This window comes from Myxine glutinosa, chromosome 2 (genome assembly GCF_964187855.1).
Source record: "Myxine glutinosa chromosome 2, kmMyxGlut1.1, whole genome shotgun sequence".
Classification (NCBI taxonomy): Eukaryota; Metazoa; Chordata; class Myxini; order Myxiniformes; family Myxinidae; genus Myxine; species Myxine glutinosa.
This window is the reverse complement of record NC_136262.1, coordinates 49,979,255-50,000,074: the sequence shown is the minus strand read 5'-3', so window position 1 is coordinate 50,000,074 and position 20,820 is coordinate 49,979,255. Positions and strand designations below refer to the sequence as shown.

Here is a 20,820-nt window from a genome sequence, read left to right as displayed (position 1 = left end):
GTCTACAGGAGCATCGAACAGTGTACGACGTACAATGCCGCTGTGACAAAGCTAAAACGAATTTACATTAAGAAACGGAGTGTGGTGTATTCCAGGCATCTGCTCGCAACGCGGTGTCAACAGCCCGCTGAGTCGATAGATCACTTCGCCCAAGAGCTGCGACGTCTACTTGCAGACAGTACTCAAGAGGTACGCACTCATGAGCAAGTCCAAGATGATCTTGTCCGAGATTCTTTTGTCTCTGGGATGAGCTCTTCGACTCTCAGACTAAGACTTTTGGAGACAGCGGACCTGACGTTCACGGAAGCTCTATGGCTGGCTCACGTATACGGAGGCCCGGGAGCAATCTAACGCCTATGATCACACACGGGTCGTTGCGGGGACTTCTCAACACGCGCGCCCGGAAAGAGCTACCGCCGAGGATACGGGAGCGGACTCGACCACACTAGCGGAACCCCTGGCCGCTCCCGAGGACCCGGATTCAGGCTTGGCGGCTGCTGCTAGACCAAAGCCTGTACGAAACGCTACGTGTTACTTCTGCGGGAATCGACAACATCCCAGGTCTGCGTGTCCGGCTCGGGAAGCGATATGCCATTTGTGTTCGACAAAGGGACATTTTGCAAAAGTTTGCCGAAAGACTGCGCGGGGCACACGAACTCGCACGACCTTGAATGGGCTTATCGCCGAGCCAACGGGCCGAGCACAGAGCGGGGTGCCTCACCCGGCCTTGAGGCCTCACCCGGCTTTGATGAGCGGCGCTCCTCCTTGTGGGCCCCTGGCTGCACGCTCGACCTTGGTGAGATACATCGGGCCGCCAAAACAAGTGGCGCTAACACAACCGAACGCGGAGCGACCGTCCTTGACTGGTATCCGAACGTCTCATGATGGCTTTGAGACTCACTGCGTGACACGAGCGCCATCCGAAGGCTGCTCGTACGAACTACAAGCTCTTGCTTCAGCACGTGAAACTACAGTTGGCTTCGACCCTTCTCGCGTGACACGAGCGCCATCCGCTGGCTGCTCGTACGAACTAGAAGCTCCTGCTTTGGCACGGCAAACTATGCGCTTGACACGAGCGCCCTCCGGAGGCTGCTCGAACGACAGGAAAACTGCAGCCGGTGTTGGATCTACACGCGAGGCGCGATCATCTTGCTCGGATGGCTCAACACCTGCCGGACCTCCCGGCCTTGCTCAGGCCATTATTCCACTTATGATCGAAGGCATTTTTGCGCGGGCTTTAATCGATACGGGGTCCACGGATAGTTTTATTGATCATCGACTGGTGCGAAAACATGGATGGCCGGTCCTTGGGACAACACGACGGATCTTTATGGCCTCCCAAGGGCTTAGGCTCAGCACAAAAGGGGAATGTCGATTGAAGCTTGTGATAAAGGGACGCATGTTTCGAGATGTACATCTCATGGTCTTACCTGCTTTATGTGCTGACATTCTGTTAGGACATGATTTTCTGAAACGACATGGACGTTTGGAAATGGAATTCGGTGGGACTGACACGCTTGCTGTGTGTGCACTCGCAGGAATGGAAATTGAGCCTCTTTCGCTGTTCCCCAACATGACCACTGACTGCACACCTGCAGCGGTAAAATCACGGCGCTACTCACGAGCAGACGCGCAATTCATTGCGGAGGAAACGGCCCAGCTCTTAAAGGAAGGTATCATAGAACCTAGCCGGTCGCCGTGGCCGGCCCAGGTCTTAGTGGGGCGAAGTGAAGCGCATCGCAGACGCATGGTAATCGACTATTCAGAGACGATTAATCGCTTTACACAGCTGGATGCCTACCCCCTACCGGGGATGGACGCACTGGTTCGACAGGTGGCCCAGTACTCAGTCTATAGCACTCTCGATCTGCGTAGTGTGTATCATCAGATCCCCATCTCTAGGGCCGATCGCATCTATACCGCCTTTGAATCGGGTCAAAGGTTATACCAGTTCACCCGACTACCTTTTGGGGTGACGAACGGGGTCGCCTGTTTTCAGAGGGCTATGGACGACCTCATTACTAAGGAGAACTTGACAGATGTCTTTGTATATCTGGACAATCTTACGGTTTGTGGGCATGACCAGGGGCATCATGATGCTAATCTGAAGCGCTTCCTCGAGATCGCGCAGAGGTATCGCCTAACCATGAATGAGGCTAAGTGTCGTTACTCCCTGCGCACGATAGATCTTCTGGGGTACACCGTGACCCACGGCTCTGTTGCTCCAGATAAGGAGCGTCTGCGACCTTTGCTCGATATGGCTCCGCCCTGCGATCGAGCTTCGCTGAAGCGTGCTCTCGAGCTGTTCGCCCATTATTCTAAGTGGGTGCAAAATTTCTCCGCAAAGCTCCGCCCCCTTGGGGCCTGCGACACGTTCCCCATGAGCCCAGCCGCCTTGGCTGCCTTTAGGGGCCTTAAGTCCGACATCGCTGGCGCCGCTGTGGCGACAATCGACGAGAGCAAATCTTTCGTCTTAGAAAATGATGCCTCGTATCATGCGATAGCGGCGACTCTCTCCCAGGGGGGGGCGCCCTGTGGCTTTCTTTTTGTGGACTCTCACCTCCGCTGAGCGGAGGCATTCGTCTGTCGAAAAGGAAGCGTACGCGATCGTCGAGTCGATTCGGCGATGGCAACCGTACTTGCTCGGGCGATGCTTCCAAATCATCACGGACCAACCAAGCGTGGCGTTCATGTACGACACCTTACATGCTCAACGCATTAAGAATGAGAAAATCACTCGCTGGCGTATCGAACTCGCCGACATCTGCTACACCATCAAATATCGCCCGGGGAAGGATAACCTGGTCGCCGACGCCTTATCAAGGCCGGCTACGTGCGGGGGTATCATAACTTTGGAGGGTCTGCGCGCTTTGCACGACACTATGTGTCATCCTGGGGTGACGCGTTTCGCTCATTTTGTGCGTCGTGGTAATCTGCCATACTCGGTTGAGGACATCCGCCGGGTCTGCCGCGACTGCGCTGTATGTGCGGAACTCAAACCGCGTTTTTACAACCCTCCCATGGGGACGCTGGTTAGGGCTACTAGACCTTGGGAGAGATTGGCGATGGATTTCAAAGGACCGCTGCCGGTGTCGAGTAACTCTCGTTATCTGCTCACTGTCGTTGATGAGTACTCGCGATTCCCTTTCGCTTATACGTGCGCGGATATGACGGCTGCCACAGTCATACGGTGCCTGCAGAATTTGTTTTCTATGTTTGGGTATCTGGCCTACGTGCATACCGATCGGGGTGCGGTGTTCCTGTCCCAGGAAGTGAGGTGTTTCTTGCTCCAAAATAATGTCGCTTCGAGTTACACCACTCCGTACAGACCCCAGGCGAATGGGCAGGTCGAACGCTTCAATGGGATTATATGGAGGGCCGTCATGCTAAGCCTCAGGACCCTCGGCCGGGGCCTAGATAAATGGGCTTGGTCGCTACCTGCGGCGCTGAACTCGATCAGGGCTCTACTATGTACGGCCACCAACCAGACTCCTCACGAAAGACTGTTCCACCACCCTAGAAGCTCGGGTAGTATCCGATCTTTACCCAGTTGGCTCGCTGAGCCGGGGTCGGCCTATCTCAAACGTGCGGTTCGCACAAGCAAGTACGATCCCTTAGTGGATAAGGTGCAGGTACTCCAGGCTAATCCCGAGCATGCTCGTGTGATGACGGCAGATGGACGTGAGTCCACTGTCTCCGTACGCCATCTCGCCCCTTGTGGGGTCATCGCCCTTATAGGGATATCGACGAACCGATCTACGAGTCTATGGACTCTCCCGAAGCTTCCCCTATGGAGCATCTGCCGACCCTCCCTTCGCCAGACACACCCCTGCCTGAAGGCACTGAGGTGCCCCCTCCGACACCTGCCTCCAGCGGCTACTCCGATGCAGGGGACTCCGGGCTTGGGGATGTCGTACCCAGTAGTTTCCGGACCCGTGCTGGCAGGGTAATTTGCCACCCTGACCGCTACGGATGGACCGACTGACATGGAATGACATCCCCAATCAATTAATGCTGACGCACGCTTGATTCCTGCCTAGTGGCAGTGTAGTTCTAACGGCGGGGAGAATGTAGTGAAAATGTATCAAAGTTGAACCCAGATGTGATGCTCACTTAAACCGCTGAGAGGCATCTATAAGACCTCGGACGTCCGCGACTCTGGGCCACTCCTGCGACATTATACTATGACATGTAGACTTGGATGGTACGTACCCGCTCACATTCTAGGCTTGCTTGCATTGACTGATATCGATCCTTTCTATATGATGCCAAGATCCTGATACATATATTGCATGATTGTATTTTACAGGATTATGCCAGAGATCTGATTGTTATTAAACCTACCTGTGGGACAAAGTTGTGGACCTGATTGATTTTCACAACAAACATGAAATCAAATGTTAACATTGCCAAAGTTGGGATGAACTTGTCATTTGGGGCCAATGTATGGAGGTACCTTCAAAACGTGACCAATTTCGCTTCGCGTCGTGATCCGTTGGCACATTTTCATATTTTGGTGAATTATGGGGTCATTTGTAAGTTTGAGACATATGTAATATGAGTTATTGGGGTACATATACACACACCCCTTGTAGATATTCGGCGCATCACATAATGATATGTGTATTAATTTACTTTCCCTATATTAATTATTAGGTAAGGTTTATTTCAGCACTTCATTCTTCATGTTGGAACAGTTGAGCTAGGTTTCACTTCCAGCTTAAGTTTTTGGACTTGGCGTCCAAGAATCGCAGAGAGAGACAAGGTTAGTTCAGCTTCACATGCAGAACTGAGAATGATTAACCATATTATTTAAGCATATTTGAACTAATAGTCCACCATATTTCAGCTGATTCCAATTGTGATACAGATCATTGACATTTATTTAAGATACTAGCGTGACTCGGCGCGCCTCACCACACGTCGTTTCAGCGGGTTAGGCATCTTTGACCATTTCGGTGTCTTTTGGGTTTCATGGTGTTTTGGGTCTTCAGGGCTATTTGGGTCTTCAGTGTCTTTTGGATCCTCTGGGCCTTTAAGGGTATTTTGGGTATTTGAGGTGTTTTGGGTCTTCAGGGTCCTTTGGGTCTTTGGTGTCTTCAGAGGCTTTTGGGTCTTATGGTTCTTCTTGGTCTTTAAGGGTCTTCAGGGTCGTTTTGGGTATTCGGGGTGTTTTGGGTCTTCGGTGTGTTTTGGGTCTTCGGGGTGTTTTGGGTCTCCGGGGTGTTTTGGGTCTCCGGGGTGTTTTGGGTCTCCGGGGTGTTTTGGGTCTCCGGGGTGTTTTGGGTCTCCGGGGTGTTTTGGGTCTTCGGGGTCTTCGGGGTGTTTTGGGTCTTCGGGGTGTTTTGGGTCTTTGGGTATTTAGGGTCTTTTTTAGCCTCAGGGCCTTGAAGGTTATTTTTGGTCTTTGGGGGTCTTCAGGGTATTTTGGGTCTTCAGGGGTCTTGGGGGAATTAAAGGGTCATCAAAGGTCTGAGGGATCTCAGCAGTCTTAACACAATTAAGAGGGTTAATTAAGAGGGTGGTAATTTTATTTGAAGAAGAAGAAGACGTTTTTGTCGCATATAAACATACATACATAGCGACATAACCATATACGTTTGCTCTATTATAATAAGATATTTTCATTACACAAGTTCTTAAATGTGATAATTCTTCCTCATTATGAAATGTATTCCTTCATGCCAGATGTGCACCAATTGTGATACAGATCATTGACATTTATTTAAGATACTAGCGTGACTCGGCACGCTCCGCGCACCTCACCACACGTCGTTTCAGCGGGGTAGGCATCTTTGACCATTTCGGTGTCTTTTGGGTTTCATGGTGTTTTGGGTCTTCAGGGCTATTTGGGTCTTCAGGGTCTTTTGGATCCTCTGGGCCTTTATGGGTATTTGAGGTGTTTTGGGTCTTCAGGATCCTTTGGGTCTTTGGTGTCTTCAGAGGCTGTTGGGTCTTAATCGTCTTTGGTGTCTTTTGGGTCTTCAGGGGCTTTTGGGTCTTATGGTTCTTTTGGTTCTTCTTGGTCTTTAAGGGTCTCCAGTGTCGTTTTGGGTCTTCGGGGTGTATTGGGTCTCCGGGGTGTTTTGGGTCTCCGGGGTGTTTTGGGTCTCCGGGGTGTTTTGGGTCTCCGGGGTGTTTTGGGTCTCCGGGGTGTTTTGGGTCTCCGGGGTGTTTTGGGTCTCCGGGGTGTTTTGGGTCTCCGGGGTGTTTTGGGTCTCCGGGGTGTTTTGGGTCTCCGGGGTGTTTTGGGTCTCCGGGGTGTTTTGGGTCTCCGGGGTGTTTTGGGTCTCCGGGGTGTTTTGGGTCTCCGGGGTGTTTTGGGTCTCCGGGGTGTTTTGGGTCTCCGGGGTGTTTTGGGTCTCCGGGGTGTTTTGGGTCTCCGGGGTGTTTGGGGTCTTCGGGGTGTTTGGGGTCTTCGGGGTGTTTTGGGTCTTCGGGGTGTTTTGGGTCTTTGGGTATTTAGGGTCTTTTTGAGCCTCAGGGCCTTGAAGGTTATTTTGGGTCTTTGGGGGTCTTCAGGGTATTTTGGGTCTTCAGGGGTCTTGGGGGAATTAAAGGGTCATCAAAGGTCTGAGGGATCTCAGCAGTCTTAACGCAATTAAGAGGGTTAATTAAGAGGGTGGTAATTTTATATGAAGAAGAAGACGTTTTCATCACATATAAACATACATACATAGCGACATAACCATATACGTTTGCTCTATTATAATAAGATATTTTCATTACACAAGTTCTTAAATGTGATAATTCTTCCTCATTATGAAATGTATTCCTTCATGCCAGATGTGCACCAATTGTGAATGTCGTATTGTTTTGTTTATTGCAGATCCAAGCCACAGTGTAATCTACTAAATACAACCAGACAATGTTGCAAGATTCTGCCGATACTCGGAATCCAACTGAAGAGGATAGCCCGCCATTGAAGAGAAAACGCGATGGCAGTGGTAAAGCCTCGACCTCCAAACCAAAATGCGTAGTCCATGTTCCAGGATCAAACTGTAAGCCACTGCAGTTGTTCGTCAGCATGAAAGATGGTGATAAAAGACTGGACAAACTGAAAGAAGTACGATCCCTTAGATTGAGCCAACCAGTTGATTCCACACATAGAATGCAACAGGTGTGTGACCTCATTCCTGATACATATACAGACTATGATGGATATCATCGTGAATGTTACCAGAGGTACACCATTGATCTTAAATGCATGAAGGTTTCTGCAGACACACCTGGAACATCCAGAAGAAGTCGGTGATCGTCAACTGAGAGTGCCAACGTTCTCTTCAAGGCTGATTGTATTTTCTGTAACTTTGAAGGACGCAAGAAAATCAAAGTGAAAGGGAGCTGGTCAACCGAGGGAGCATCTAAATTTGAGTTTGATGGATGGAGAAGAGTTCTGGAATCAGCTGAGCAGCAAGTGGACGAAAAACTGTTGACTAGGATCAGGGGCCATGATTTGTTTGCAAGTGAGGCACAGTACCACAAGAGCTGTCGAGCCAAGTACATTAATTATGGATCCAAAGCAATGGAAGAGTACTGATGACGAAAAGCGAGCACAACAAGAAAATCTTGAGTTAGCACATAGGACAGCATACTCGGACGTGTGTGAGAAGATTGACAAAGACATTATATGTGACAAAAATATTGTCAAGCTGAGTGAGCTCAGTCAGGAGTACATCTCAAGTCTGGCACATACATAATTCCCCAATCCAAGCTACCACAGCCAAAAATTGAAGGCCAAGCTGGAGAAGAATGTCAACTATTGTGGGAAATTATTGTTCTGCAAACTTGATAACAAGAAGACGTTTACAGCATACATCGTATACAGCTCTGATATTGATGTAAACCGTGCTGTCCAGAGTGCATATGCACTCGGTTCAACAGAAATGATTAAGGATGCCGCCACTTACTTACATCAGTTGATTCTGCACAGTTTTGAAGAAGCTGAAGAACTGAAATGGCCACCAACCGCAAACGACCTAGAAAACAGTGAGGAGATACTACCACCTCAGTTGAAGAAGTTCTTGAGTTATGTGATCACTGGGAAACCAACTGCTGCCACATCACGATCCCACAGGCTGGTATATTCTATTGGCCAAGACATATGCAGGGCTGCCACCAATAGCTCCATGTAGAAGTCTCGAGCAGCACATACGGCGGGTGAACTATCAGGTTGGAATCTGGAAGAGGGCTCACATTGCTCAACCAGATATTCCTGACGTAAGAGTTGGCCATGGATGGGAGCTGAAGGATGGCAAGCTGGAACCACTGTGGTACACAGGCGATGTTCTGCCACAGCAGCTCATCGATATCATGGACGAACCACTGGATTCTGACGACGTGGACTCAGATGACTCGGATGCAGAACTCTAGCTGCCAGACAACCCAGATCCGTTTGGCAGAGAAAGCACGGACAGTGACCAAGAATGACAATGTTCACCAATGTATGTGCCCGTTTATTGTTTTGATTGTTGGGTGATAATTTGATCATCTATCTATAATTCCAGTAATCTCTGTCTGTACGTTTGTACGTTTGTACGTTTGTACGTTTGTCTGTTTGTCTGTGACCGCTGTTTCTCGACAACTACCGGTCCGATATACTTGAAACTTGCCAGGTATATTGCTGGGGACCCGAGGATGTGCCTTTTCAAGGTTTGAAATTAATCGGACAAGTACTTACCGAGCTATGGCGATTTAGCCGTTCGCCGTTCGCTTTGCCGTTGCGAATGGACCAAACCATTCATGTAAATAGAGGGGGGGGGGGTTCTGTGGTCGTTCGCTTTGGCTTTGCGAATGGACCAAACCATTCATGTAAATAGAGGGGGGGGTTCTGTGGTCGTTCGCTTTGGCTTTGCGAATGGACCAAACCATTCATGTAAATAGAGGGGGGGGGGTTCTGTGGTCGTTGCGAATGGACCAAACCATTCACATCGAATCATCGAATCACATCGAATGGACCAAACCGTTCGCTTTGGACCAAACCATTGCATGTAAATAGAGGGGGGGGGGTTCTGTGGTCGTTGCGAATGGACCAAACCATTCATGTTTTTTTTTTGTTTTTTTTTGGCAAGGAACGGGCACCCACGTACGGGCACGTCCTAGCTTATATATAGTACGGGCATGCCCTAGTAATCTATAATTCCAGTAATCTCTGTACGTCTGTACGTTTGTCTGTGACCGCTGTTTCTCGACAACTACCGGTCCGATATACTTGAAACTTGCCAGGTATATTGCTGGGGACCCGAGGATGTGCCTTTTCAAGGTTTGAAATTAATCGGACAAGTACTTACCGAGCTATGGCGATTTAGCCGTTCGCCGTTCGCTTTGCCGTTGCGAATGGACCAAACCATTCATGTAAATAGAGGGGGGGGGGTTCTGTGGTCGTTCGCTTTGGCTTTGCGAATGGACCAAACCATTCATGTAAATAGAGGGGGGGGTTCTGTGGTCGTTCGCTTTGGCTTTGCGAATGGACCAAACCATTCATGTAAATAGAGGGGGGGGGTTCTGTGGTCGTTGCGAATGGACCAAACCATTGTTTTTTTTTTGCAGTTTTTTTTTTTTTGCAAGGAACGGGCACCCACGTACGGGCACGTCCTAGCTTATATATAGTACGGGCATGCCCTAGTATTGGTAATGAGATTACATTCGGCCAGCTTAACCCTTTATATGCCCGTTGTACAATTTGGCATACACGTTTTTCTAAACCTTTTTTTTTTCAAGCTGAGAATGTAAATTCTTATATCATTTTCGGATTTTTTTTTTATAGCAAACACATGTTTTTGATGAAATGATGGTACCAAAGAGACGATTATAAGAATGTAAGGACTCTTTTAAAATGTTGTATTTGAAAGCATCAAATTTAGTTATGTCGATGATCATGGTACATGAGAGATTCTTATAGCATAGAATTGGTACATGAGTTATTGATGTATTGAATCATAGGAACGTATTGTCTTTGCTTTGCCATGTTTGCGCTATTAACGAGTGCCAAGTTTTAAATTGTCATAACTTTGTCAGTTTATGTCCTAGAATGATAGTTGTGGTATTGAATGGTAGCACTTGGGTCACAGTGTAGTTTACAATATGATTTGAACTAATAAAGTCTCACAGATATACCTCAAACAAACAATGTAGAAATTTGATTATTTTTGTGACGCGCCGGATATCTATAAGGGGTGAGTGTATATGTACTAGGGTGGCCCTTATTTTTGAAAGTTTGAAATGTTAAGCTTTCACCGTCTACAACTGGTCCATTTGAACTAACAACAAACCAGGCCAAATGTCAGCTAAATTCATAAATATTTAGAGGTAGTCCAGCACCCTTGAACATTTCCTCCTGAAGACCATGTGATTGAGGTCACGTAACACTAAAAGCATACATATCACAGATAATACAGTATGTATCACAGAAATAAACAAGCATTCTGAGTATTGCGCTGCAATACATGTCCCGGGTCCCCTACCGGCAGTCTGTCGTCCGGAAAACTGTTGGGGAAAATACCACTTGGCAGAATTACCAAGGGTTATTTACCCACAGGTTCTGAATCGTTCCCAATCGCTAATTACCTCAGGACGGGCTCACCTGTGATTCGCACTCGGGACTTCGATTTATACACCTTGCAGACAGGTCAGCAGAAGCACAAGAAAATAAGTTGTTGATAAAGAACCTTTCGAGTCGCTAAATATCAGTAATTTATTATATTTTCTGGTTCACGATCAATGATCGATGTGTATATATATATATGTTGCTCGGCTTGGCTCCGCCCCTCCGGAAAGCACGCGCTGTGTTGCGCTGTTGACGTTCGCGAGACGAGGCTGAGGGCGCACGGTGCGGCTTGAGGAGAACTAGAATAAACAAGAGATATCCATTTTTAAAATATTTTCGTTTAATTAACGATATCTGCCAAACCATGTGCCCTATCGCAAATTCCAAAAGGACATTTTAGTAGATTGACATGCTGAACAGATCTGTGAAGTTTCCCCTCGATTGGATAAAAAAATGAGGGAGGGGCTCGGTTTTAAAGGTTCATGCTTAAAAACGTCATAACTCTGAAACCATGTGACGCATGATGTCATGCTCGCTGACTTTTTTGTTCGTCACGGGTATGCGATTCTGCCTGCAAAGTTTGGCCTCGATCTGTTCAGCCGTTGCAGAGAAAAAGCGGTTTTCGTGTTTTCACGAAAAACAATATGGCGGCCGAACCACGTGACCTGTGATGTCATAAGTACCATTAAAATATTCTACAGACCGAGTCCCTCCTATGGTGAAAATGTGATCTCAATCGGTCCTATTATTGCAGAGAAAATCTTTTTTAAAGGAAATTAAAACTTAAAATGGCACTGAGTTAAGGATCATCAGAATTATCAGAATTCCCAAAACTGAAAGTGCCATAACTTTGTCAGAAATGATCGAAACGTCGTGAAGTTCGAACTTGACCTGTAACTTATCATGAGGAAACCATGTGCCAAGTTTGAAATCATTAGCATTAATCGTTTAGAAAAAAAGTCCGGAAAACTGTTCTTTGCGTGACGGACTGACAGACTGACGGACAGAAGGACGGCGTGCAAACCTGTAGTCCCCTCCGGTGTACACCGGTAGGGGACTAATAAACACCTTTTGATAAAACATGCTTATAAATAATTATCACATATATGGACGAGAAATATAAAATATTAAAAAATATATATATATATATTAAATCGTGATTCTTGAAGGTGCCTGGACTACCTCTAAATATAAACAGACTTGTATGAAATTTTGACTGCAGTGCTTCTATCCCAAATGGATCACATTTAGGCCTAGTGTAGCAGCATAGCAAACCTGTTGTGCATTTTGTGATACAAGCACCAAATTTGGCACAAATGTACATTAATATGTTGCGAACATTTTCAGATATTGGGCCACTTGAAATTCCGTAATTTTTTTTTTCAAATTTTTTCAAATTTCGTAATTTCAAATTTTTCGGGTGACACCGTCACAATTTCGGTCTTCGAGGCCGGCCGATATAGTGGGGCGGCTTAGCCCAAATATTCAAAAGAATTGTGCATTTTGTGATACAAGCACCAAATTTGGCACAAATGTACATTAATATGTTGCAAACATTGTGTGGTCAGCAATGAAGACGAGAGTCTGAATTACATGTATGCAAAAGACCTTGTGAACCAGTGAAGCAAATACACGGGTAAGCATGAATTAAATCTAGGGCATGATATAATTTCCATGATGTTTACCTCTACACTCAATGGTGGAAGGAGGTAATGTTTTGATCCCAGCTTGTCTGTATGTCTGTTTGTCTGTTAGTCCACAAAATTCCAGACAAAGCTTGTAGTAGTGGTAGTTGTAGTGGTAGTGGTGATAACAGAAATTGTTATATAGAACTGAACTTATATTATTATTATATGCAGAAAATAACTTCATTTCTATATGCCCTGCAGTGGACAGGTTAATTGGTTTATGCACTGAAGGGGTCACCCTGGTGTGCACTGCTGTGTTCTGCCTCACTGAGTTGTTCAGGTATGATGTACTCAGCACAAGCTTCCGGTCGGCCCGGAGGTGGGGGTGCGGGGCCTGTCACGGAACGTCAAAACAAACGGCCTGCCGGGGCCGCCCAAAAGTCGGGCGTGAGGGGCGCGTCCACTAATGGAACGCCTCTCGCTTCCCAGATCGAGGGCCACGTGGTCAGGAGAACCTCGTCCCTTCCGGTCACACTTTGCCTATCGGCCGGCCTCGAAGACCGAAATTGTGACGGTGTCACCCGAGAAATTTGAAATTACGAAATTTGAAAAAATTTGAAACAAAAAATTACGGAATTTCAAGTGGCCCAATATCTGAAAATGTTCGCAACATATTAATGTACATTTGTGCCAAATTTGGTGCTTGTTTCACAAAATGCACAATTCTTTTGAATATTTGGGCTAAGCCGCCCCACTAGCCATGATAACATTCAAGTTAACATTTTAAAATTTTCACCCCGTTTAAGGGCCACCCTAATATGTACCCCAATAACTCATATTACATATGTCTGAAACTTACTTATAATGAGGGTTTGAAACGAACTGACACAAGCTCAGCTTTCATTTGGTACCTCATATATATATATATATGTGTAGCTGCTATAATGACCCCATAATTCACCAAAATATGAAAATGTGCCAATGGATCACGGCACGAAGCAAAATTGGTCACGTTTTGAGGGTACCCCCATACATTGGCCCCAAATGACAAGTTCATCCCAATTTATGCAATGTTAACATTTGATTTCATGTTCAGGACACTCTCGGGCATCAGAAAAATATAGAGTCGGAGGTTTGTGGGGGGGGGGGGGGGGGGTGTGGGGGGGTGCACGGCCAGCTATAGTAGCCCATGACCTAATATATATCATCAGTAATTGGGGTTAATCAGGTTACCCCACTCCCACCCCCATGATCTCGCCCAGTGTGCACTGGAAATCAGCCTTGATTGTGGGTGTCGGCATATCCACGATTGCTTGGACCTTTCCCTGATCTTGCTTCAAACCATCAGCAGAGACAACGTGTCCCATTAACCTGACCTCCGATACCTTCAATTGGGTCTTCTCACGGTTAAATTTCACTCCGAGTCTGGAGAGTTTCCTCACACACTCATAGTGCTGAGCTTCATCAATGCAAACGACGATCATATCATCAGCGAGAAGGTACATTCATTCCTATTCCAAATCTAGTGATGCTCCTGTTTCACGGTTGTATTTAGCTTACGGGGTTCGAGGCACAACCTCAATGACTTACCCTTTTTTTCAACGATAACCAAGTTATGTACCCAGTCTGTAAGAGCATCAATCAATCCAACATGCAACGCCCCTAGCCTCCCATAGTTTCTTTATGAGGAACATGTGTAAACTGTGGGGTACTCTCCACGGAGCCGCTATAGCTGGTGAAACTCCGTCTTCTAACCGAATGTGGTACGGGTGAACAAACCTACCTAAACCGACAAACACGTCTGAGTAAACGTGCATGACTTCGCTCAGCTTGAGTGGTGCGTGGTGAGCACGAACAGAACACACACTCGCATAGTTCTTATAAGCCCCTAGTTGAAGAAGATCAAGGGCAGCATTTGCTTGTATCCCCAGAATCAGCAGTGCCAGTGTCAACAATATATAACTCAAAGTTATTGTGGTATAACTCAAAGTTTCTTGCTGGACAAAAGATTGCAGGACCTCAGTCTTCATCCGTAATTTGTTGAAAAGGGACGATGCATGTTTGCGCGCCAGTATCCAGTTTGACCTTAATTTTAGCTCTTTCTATTGCTGTGCTGGCATTGAAGTTCTCACCCAGCGCTGCCGACTTAAGGCCTTCAACGAATAGCCAATCTGCTTTGTTTACTGGATCGTTCATCTCTTGTGCATCCATGCGAAGAGTGTGGAGCGACTGCCTTGACTTGGCACTACGCACTCTTTGAAAATGATCCTTCCATCTACATTTGTTACATTCTTTGCCGATGGCAGGGCAATCATGGTGGCTTTTCCACTGGTATCCACATTTAAGGCAAGCATCCTGTTGATCTGTAGCTCGACTGGCATTATCGTGAGATTCTCTACCGCGAGCATTGCGAACAATAAACACCGCGTCATTATTGCGAGAACTGCGTCCCATAAACCTTACAACTCTTCCGCACAGCTTGTTTACCTCAAGCGGCATCTTGCACATTACATGAAGCCTGCATCATTTGCGTGAAGCTTGCTTCGGCGGCTCAGCAAATATCCACGCGGTTGGCAAGGTCCAGGTCCTTTTCACGTAAAGGAGGACGCTCTTTGATCCACAGATCGGACATTCCGAAAATGATTTTATCTCGAATCATGTTGTCCACCTTGGCAAACCCACATGATTTGGCCAACGTTTGTAGATCCATCAGGTAATGGCTGAATGTAATGGCCATGTCAATTTGTAATGTAATGTAATGTGCAAACAACCCATACTGCTGTTTGGTCTCCCAGATTGTGCCGTTCATACACCAGCTTCTTCCGAGGGTTGCAGCAGTCCTTGAACCATTTAATCACCACTCGTAGTACATTACTGTCTGACGCGGGGTCAAACGAAAATGTGTTGTAGACCTCACTTACCTCCGTTCCAGCATAGTGAAGCAAGATGGCGACTTTCTTGCTCTCCACCGCGGAGGCCTCTCATTATGCCTCTAAAAACGGCACCAGTTATTGCTGAGGTTCATGGCATCCAAAGAGATGTACAGTGGTAGCTTGAATAGCTCCATAATCACGTGAAATCAATCTTCACGGCCACCGCTACCACCATGTAATGATCAGACTAGCTTACTGGATCGAAGCCAAGTTTAATAATGAATTAATCATAGAATAGGAAATGACATATTGAGATTTGGTTATGCCAGATCTATAATATTTAGTAGCAACAACACACAACATCCTTTTTTTTTTTTTTAAGGTGAATGCTGACACGCACAATAAAAAATGCTACTAACAAGACACCAACAGGTTTTGTTTTTCTTTAACTGTGGTGGAGCTAAGCTCCATCTCCGATGTGGATTGATGTGCCGGAGCATATCGGTCATGATCGTGATTTCTGTACGGGTGCCATCACTTCCTGGAATACACGATACCAGCGACATCACAACAATGGTGCCACCTTCCTTTCTCACCGCACTCAGCAGGGCATTTCCTCAGGTCTGAGGAGGAATTTCCTCCTCTCCATGAATGCCAACCGATGGGGATTCTCCATGCTGTAACCTTTTAAATGCTGAGCGTCAAGCAAGGAAGCAACGGTTTTTAAGTCTTTGGTATGACTTTGCTGGAATTTGAACCACCGATCTCCCAGACTCAGAGTATGCTCTAATCATTAAAACACTGAGTCTGGAATGTTTCATCCGAATCCACCCACAACTTTTTAAAATATTGTGCTGTACATCATTTTGGCCCTCTCTCTCAATGATGAATAATGACTTTAAAATTATAGTATCCATATCCGGCTCCTCACCAAAATCGAACCGATTCGATTCTTCCTTGTCACACACCCAACGTGTCCAGCAGGTTTCGGTCGAATCTGTCCATAACTTTTTAAGATATCCTGCAGACAGACAAACAAGCAGGGGTGAATACATAACCTCCATCCACCTTCGGTGGTAGAGGCAATTTACATCAATCAATATTCACCATTGCGAACCTTTAACATCGACGTATGTGTACGGATTCTGGTCAATAATACGACAAGATTGCAGGATGCATGATGGAGACCCATTTATTGAGCATATGGATTCATAGCCTATGGCTTGAAAGCAATGTCATGTAATTGTGTCAGGGATGGCACAATGGGCAGATTTCCCATCCAAATTGAAAAGATGCTTGCTGCAGCAGGATCATCCATAGGAGAGTGATAATTCAGGTGTGGGGCACCGGCAATCAGCCAATCAACACCTCTGCTGATATATAATGAAATACCAGTGTATTTGAGTACGAGTGATGTCAGTCAGTGTTGGCAGACAAAATGAAAATGGATTTTATCCACTAAAACTTAATAAGGATCATTACCATTGTGGTAAACGATACATACCAACCATTAATTAGCCCTTTAGCAGAATAAAATTAATGTGGGTGCTCACCAATCCTATAAATAACTTTCCTCCTCCACCATTTTCCTCTTTGGCTCTAACCAAGGGTGAATGCTCAAAATGTCAGTCATACCTCATTTCTCACGATGGTAAACGTAATCATCAATTTTTAGTTAACAAAATTCATTGTCAAGGTTCTCCTGGCTTGACCTCAATTGGAATTATGCACTTCAGCCCAATACCCCCCAAAAATATCTTCATGACAGGACAGTATATTATTATGGTGGCCGGAGCGGAATCTCACTCCCGGCACCAATGTGTTACGGTGCTCGGACAGGAATCCCGCTCCTGAACACCGAATGTGTTACGGCCCTGGGTTCGGGTTTACTACGAGGGGGTTAACCTCCGTTCCCTCCCGAACTTACCGGACCTGCGGCTGCCGCGCACGAATAACTTCGTGCTTAGCAGGTTGCGAATCAGCAACTACGAATGCCGATTGGTCCGTCACGCGATAGCTTACCTGTACCACGTGACGGTCCCAATCGGGGAACGCACCGTACCTTCTGACGTTACACCAATTTAGATGGCCGATCAAAAACCGTTGGTACCCGCCGGAGTGATGGTAATGTCGTCATGGCCGATGTTAAAATTCCTACTGCAAAGACGAAATATATAATAAGGTAACCTAGCCGACCTAATATTGCAAAGCGGTTCAAAATTTTTAATGTAAAATCTGCAACGATTACATTTAAGAAAATGCTTTAAGTGTAACCCTTCATCCTACCAACATATTTTACATACAAATCCTACCAACTGGGGTCCGTTCGGACCCCACTGATATTTTCCTTTTTTAGAACAGAAAAAAATGTATCACAAAAGACCTTTGCTTGTTTAAATGCTCCATTGGCTACATACACGTGACAATAGCACAAAAATAACAGAATAGTAGTCAATGCATTCCTTGATGAGTCATTTGTTAGGAAATATCACTCACATTTTGCTCTTTTCCCAGCTAATATTGGCATTTGACGTGTTCTAAACTAAACAATGGCATAATCCTGTACCAAACTATAACGTGAAATATCGTCAACAAAATAAATTGATTATCTATCATCATGTCCTGCAGGAACATAGGTTTTGACTCTTTCAACTTGAATAGTCTGCCATTTTTGGATTTATAGGCATTGTTCGCACACAACCTGTTGGGTGCTGTGATCGGAACATACAGGCTTCCTGCATGCCCCACATTCCAGCCTAACTTTCTTGTCAACTTGACGAGGACACAGGCAACATCTTCTCCTCTTGGCAACACCCACTGCCTGTTGAGCCTGCTGTGGCTGACCAGGAGCTACTACGCCAACCATCTTCATTGCCAAACGGATCGGCGCCTGCAATGTTGGTATCAGGGACCGGCGCCGGACCTGTGGCATGATCAGCCCCTGTGCTAGTTCCAGCAGGAAGAGACGTCGTCGTCGTCATCCCTCAGATAACTTCCACTCAGGAAAGTTGACTAGCCATATGATGAATGCAGCCACAGCCCCAACATCTATGCAGTTGCCGAACAGTACAAGAGGCCAACGGTTCACCTTTCTCCTGGCGGTGTACGTAGTTGATAGGTGGTCGAGGTTGTCCACTCCACCCTTGGTGGCATTGTAATGCAAGATAATCTCTGGCTTGTGCACTTCTCCTGCAACACTTGCATCATGATGCATGGTGGACACAGCCAGAACAGACTTATTTTGCTTTGGAACATACGACACCAATGTCATCTGGTCCTTGAAGCCAAACAATGAGCTGTGGACCTCTCGGTTGTTGCTGGCTTTCATTGCATCAGGTAAGTGAGGCTTGTTTGTACGGATTGTACCCACATAGGTGAGGCCATCAGTTAGCAGATCTTCAACGAGAGGAATAGATGTGAAGAAATTATCTGCTGTGACATTTCGACCACTTCCGAGCCAGGGTGCCACCAACTCCTTCACGACTCGTGCCCCCTGTCCAACATCGCGCTGTTCACCAGGCTGTCTGCCTAGGTACACATCACCTTTCAGTGGGTAAGTTGTCTCAGCATCGCAACACCACCAGATTTTGATGCCATATTTCGCAGGCTTTGAAGGGATGTATTGGCGAAATCCACACCTACCCCTGAAGGCCACTAACTGTTCATCAACGCAGAGGTCAGTTCCCGGAATATAGAACTTTGGAAGTTGCGCTTGAAACAGAAGCCAGAAGTCACGGAAAGGTGCTAGTTTGTCTGTTGCTTGCCTCTGTGCTCGAGTTGCTTTATTGTCAAAGCTCAGAAACTTCAGGATATCTGTAAATCGGGTTCTAGACATCGTGGCAGTGAAAAGGGGTCTGCCTTCCTTTTCAGACCAGAGAGATGCAACTGGCTCATGGTTGGAGCGGTGGACCCCAGCAAACAGACAAAGCCCAATGAATGCCTTCATTTCAGTATCGTCAACTGCTGTCCAGACCTTTACTTGTTCAGGATTGGCATCATTCCATTCTCTGTAGCAACGCCTGGCTTCACTGTTGGTTTCGATGACTACCAGATCAATCATGGCAGGTGTAAGGAAGAAGCCAAATGCTTCCTCCATCGAGTTACAACGAGCTTCATTGGTGATACCAGGTGGCTGTCTGATGATATCCTGTACACGACGTCTACCAATATTTGGGGCATTTCTTTGCCACACAGTGCCATTTTGTCCCACAAGTGCAATCTGAGCTGGATCTGGTTGATTAGCAGCATCTGGACCTGGTGCATTTGCTGGCATTTGGTATGCATTACCACGGCCGCATCCACGTCTCACATGTCTACCTCTGTCTGGATCAGGCTGAGGGAGCACCTCAGGTCCAGCATCATCATCCTGGGCGTCCAATGAGTCGGTATCGCTATCGGCACGACCACCTCCCTGACCACGACCACGACCTCTCCCACGGCCACGACCACGACCACGACCACGGCCACGGCCTCGCCCTCTGCCTGGATCAAGTTGAGGGGGCACGTCATGCTCATCATCATCCTGGGCATCAGGGGTTGGTTCAGCTGATTCGGTGTCGCGATAGTCAGATGCTTCTGATATGTGATCACTTTCATCGTCTGATATGTCCGAATCTTCCAGATCAGACTGTTCATCTGCCTCTAATATTATTCGCAGAGCCTCTGCTGCAGTATAACGTGCTGGTCTACCTTTGTTGGCCATCATTCACTGCAAATATAGAAAGAACTATATGTTACACATCTACAACACAATATGGAATTGCCAATTTTTGCTGGGGTCCGTTTGGACCCCAGAATAAAAATCAATCTTACAACCTAATACCCTGCCAGCATCTGAAAGTAACACATGCCCTGAAGCAGGCTAGGGTAGACCAACAAACTCCTAAAATCTAGACACCAAAGTGCAGATAATAAAAAGTTGACATACAAAATATACCACTCGGGGTCCGATCGGACCCCAGTTGGTAGGATTAAGGTGTCTAGATTTTTGAAGTGTACTATACGGTACATCCATTGATTGTGTCAAAATTAGGGTCTGTTAGTTACAAACATTGTTGAAAAATATGGATAACAATTAGATATTTTCGGTATAGTTTCTGTTATTGTCCCAAAAACAACAACAACAATGACCGAACAATGTAGTTCTTCAAAAAGAGGCAAAATTCAAGATAGTATTCACAGTTTTCTTTCTCTCAAAAAAGACAGAATTAAAGGATCATGATTCATCTGCATGTAGAAAAAGGTAAGAAACAGTTGAACTGTTACAATTTGATTTTGTAACTCCACTAATGTGGGTATGGTCCATTGGAATTTTGTAATGATGATTACGAGTATAGTCGTGTTGTTGGAAATCCATTTTGTTGGTTTGGTCCTTTTATGCATCATGATTGTGAACTATCCATTGAAGAAACGGAGCAGACTGTGTGTTGCAGCGTAATTCAACCATTGCTTGCATAGAAGAGATCATGAGTTCTTATCCCATCCTTGAACGTTTAATTACCCATTTTTAATCAAAAACAAATCAAAATCTGTCCATGCATCGTAAAAATGATTTACAAATGATAAACCTGCAACAAAATGCGTTAACGGACCAATTGGGTAACGCACATGAAAAAAAAAACGACATCTCTCCGTGAATTTTGACAAATAATAGTAAGTTCTGACATGCCGTGTGTTCTGACAAATAATAGTAAGTTCTGATATATCATGCGTCCTGACGTACCGTGCATTTGACGTACCGTCAATCCTGACAAATAATAGTAAGTTCTGATAT

The 20,820-nt window shown here is 46.1% G+C and overlaps 1 protein-coding gene across 3 annotated transcripts in view; it reads right to left on the bottom strand.

Annotated features, from left to right (window-relative positions):
- TOPORS (TOP1 binding arginine/serine rich protein, E3 ubiquitin ligase) overlaps positions 1-20,820 on the bottom strand; it is a 31,367-nt gene that overhangs the window by 6,964 nt on the left and 3,583 nt on the right. For all 3 annotated transcript variants that reach the window (XM_068108248.2, XM_068108246.2, XM_068108247.2), the window contains exon 2: positions 15,979-16,068. Coding sequence is in view for 1 of the 3 variants with exons in the window: in XM_068108246.2 (XP_067964347.2) it covers positions 15,979-16,068 (90 nt within the window). In the remaining 2 variants the exon portion in view is untranslated. The remainder of the gene's footprint in view (positions 1-15,978; positions 16,069-20,820) is intronic.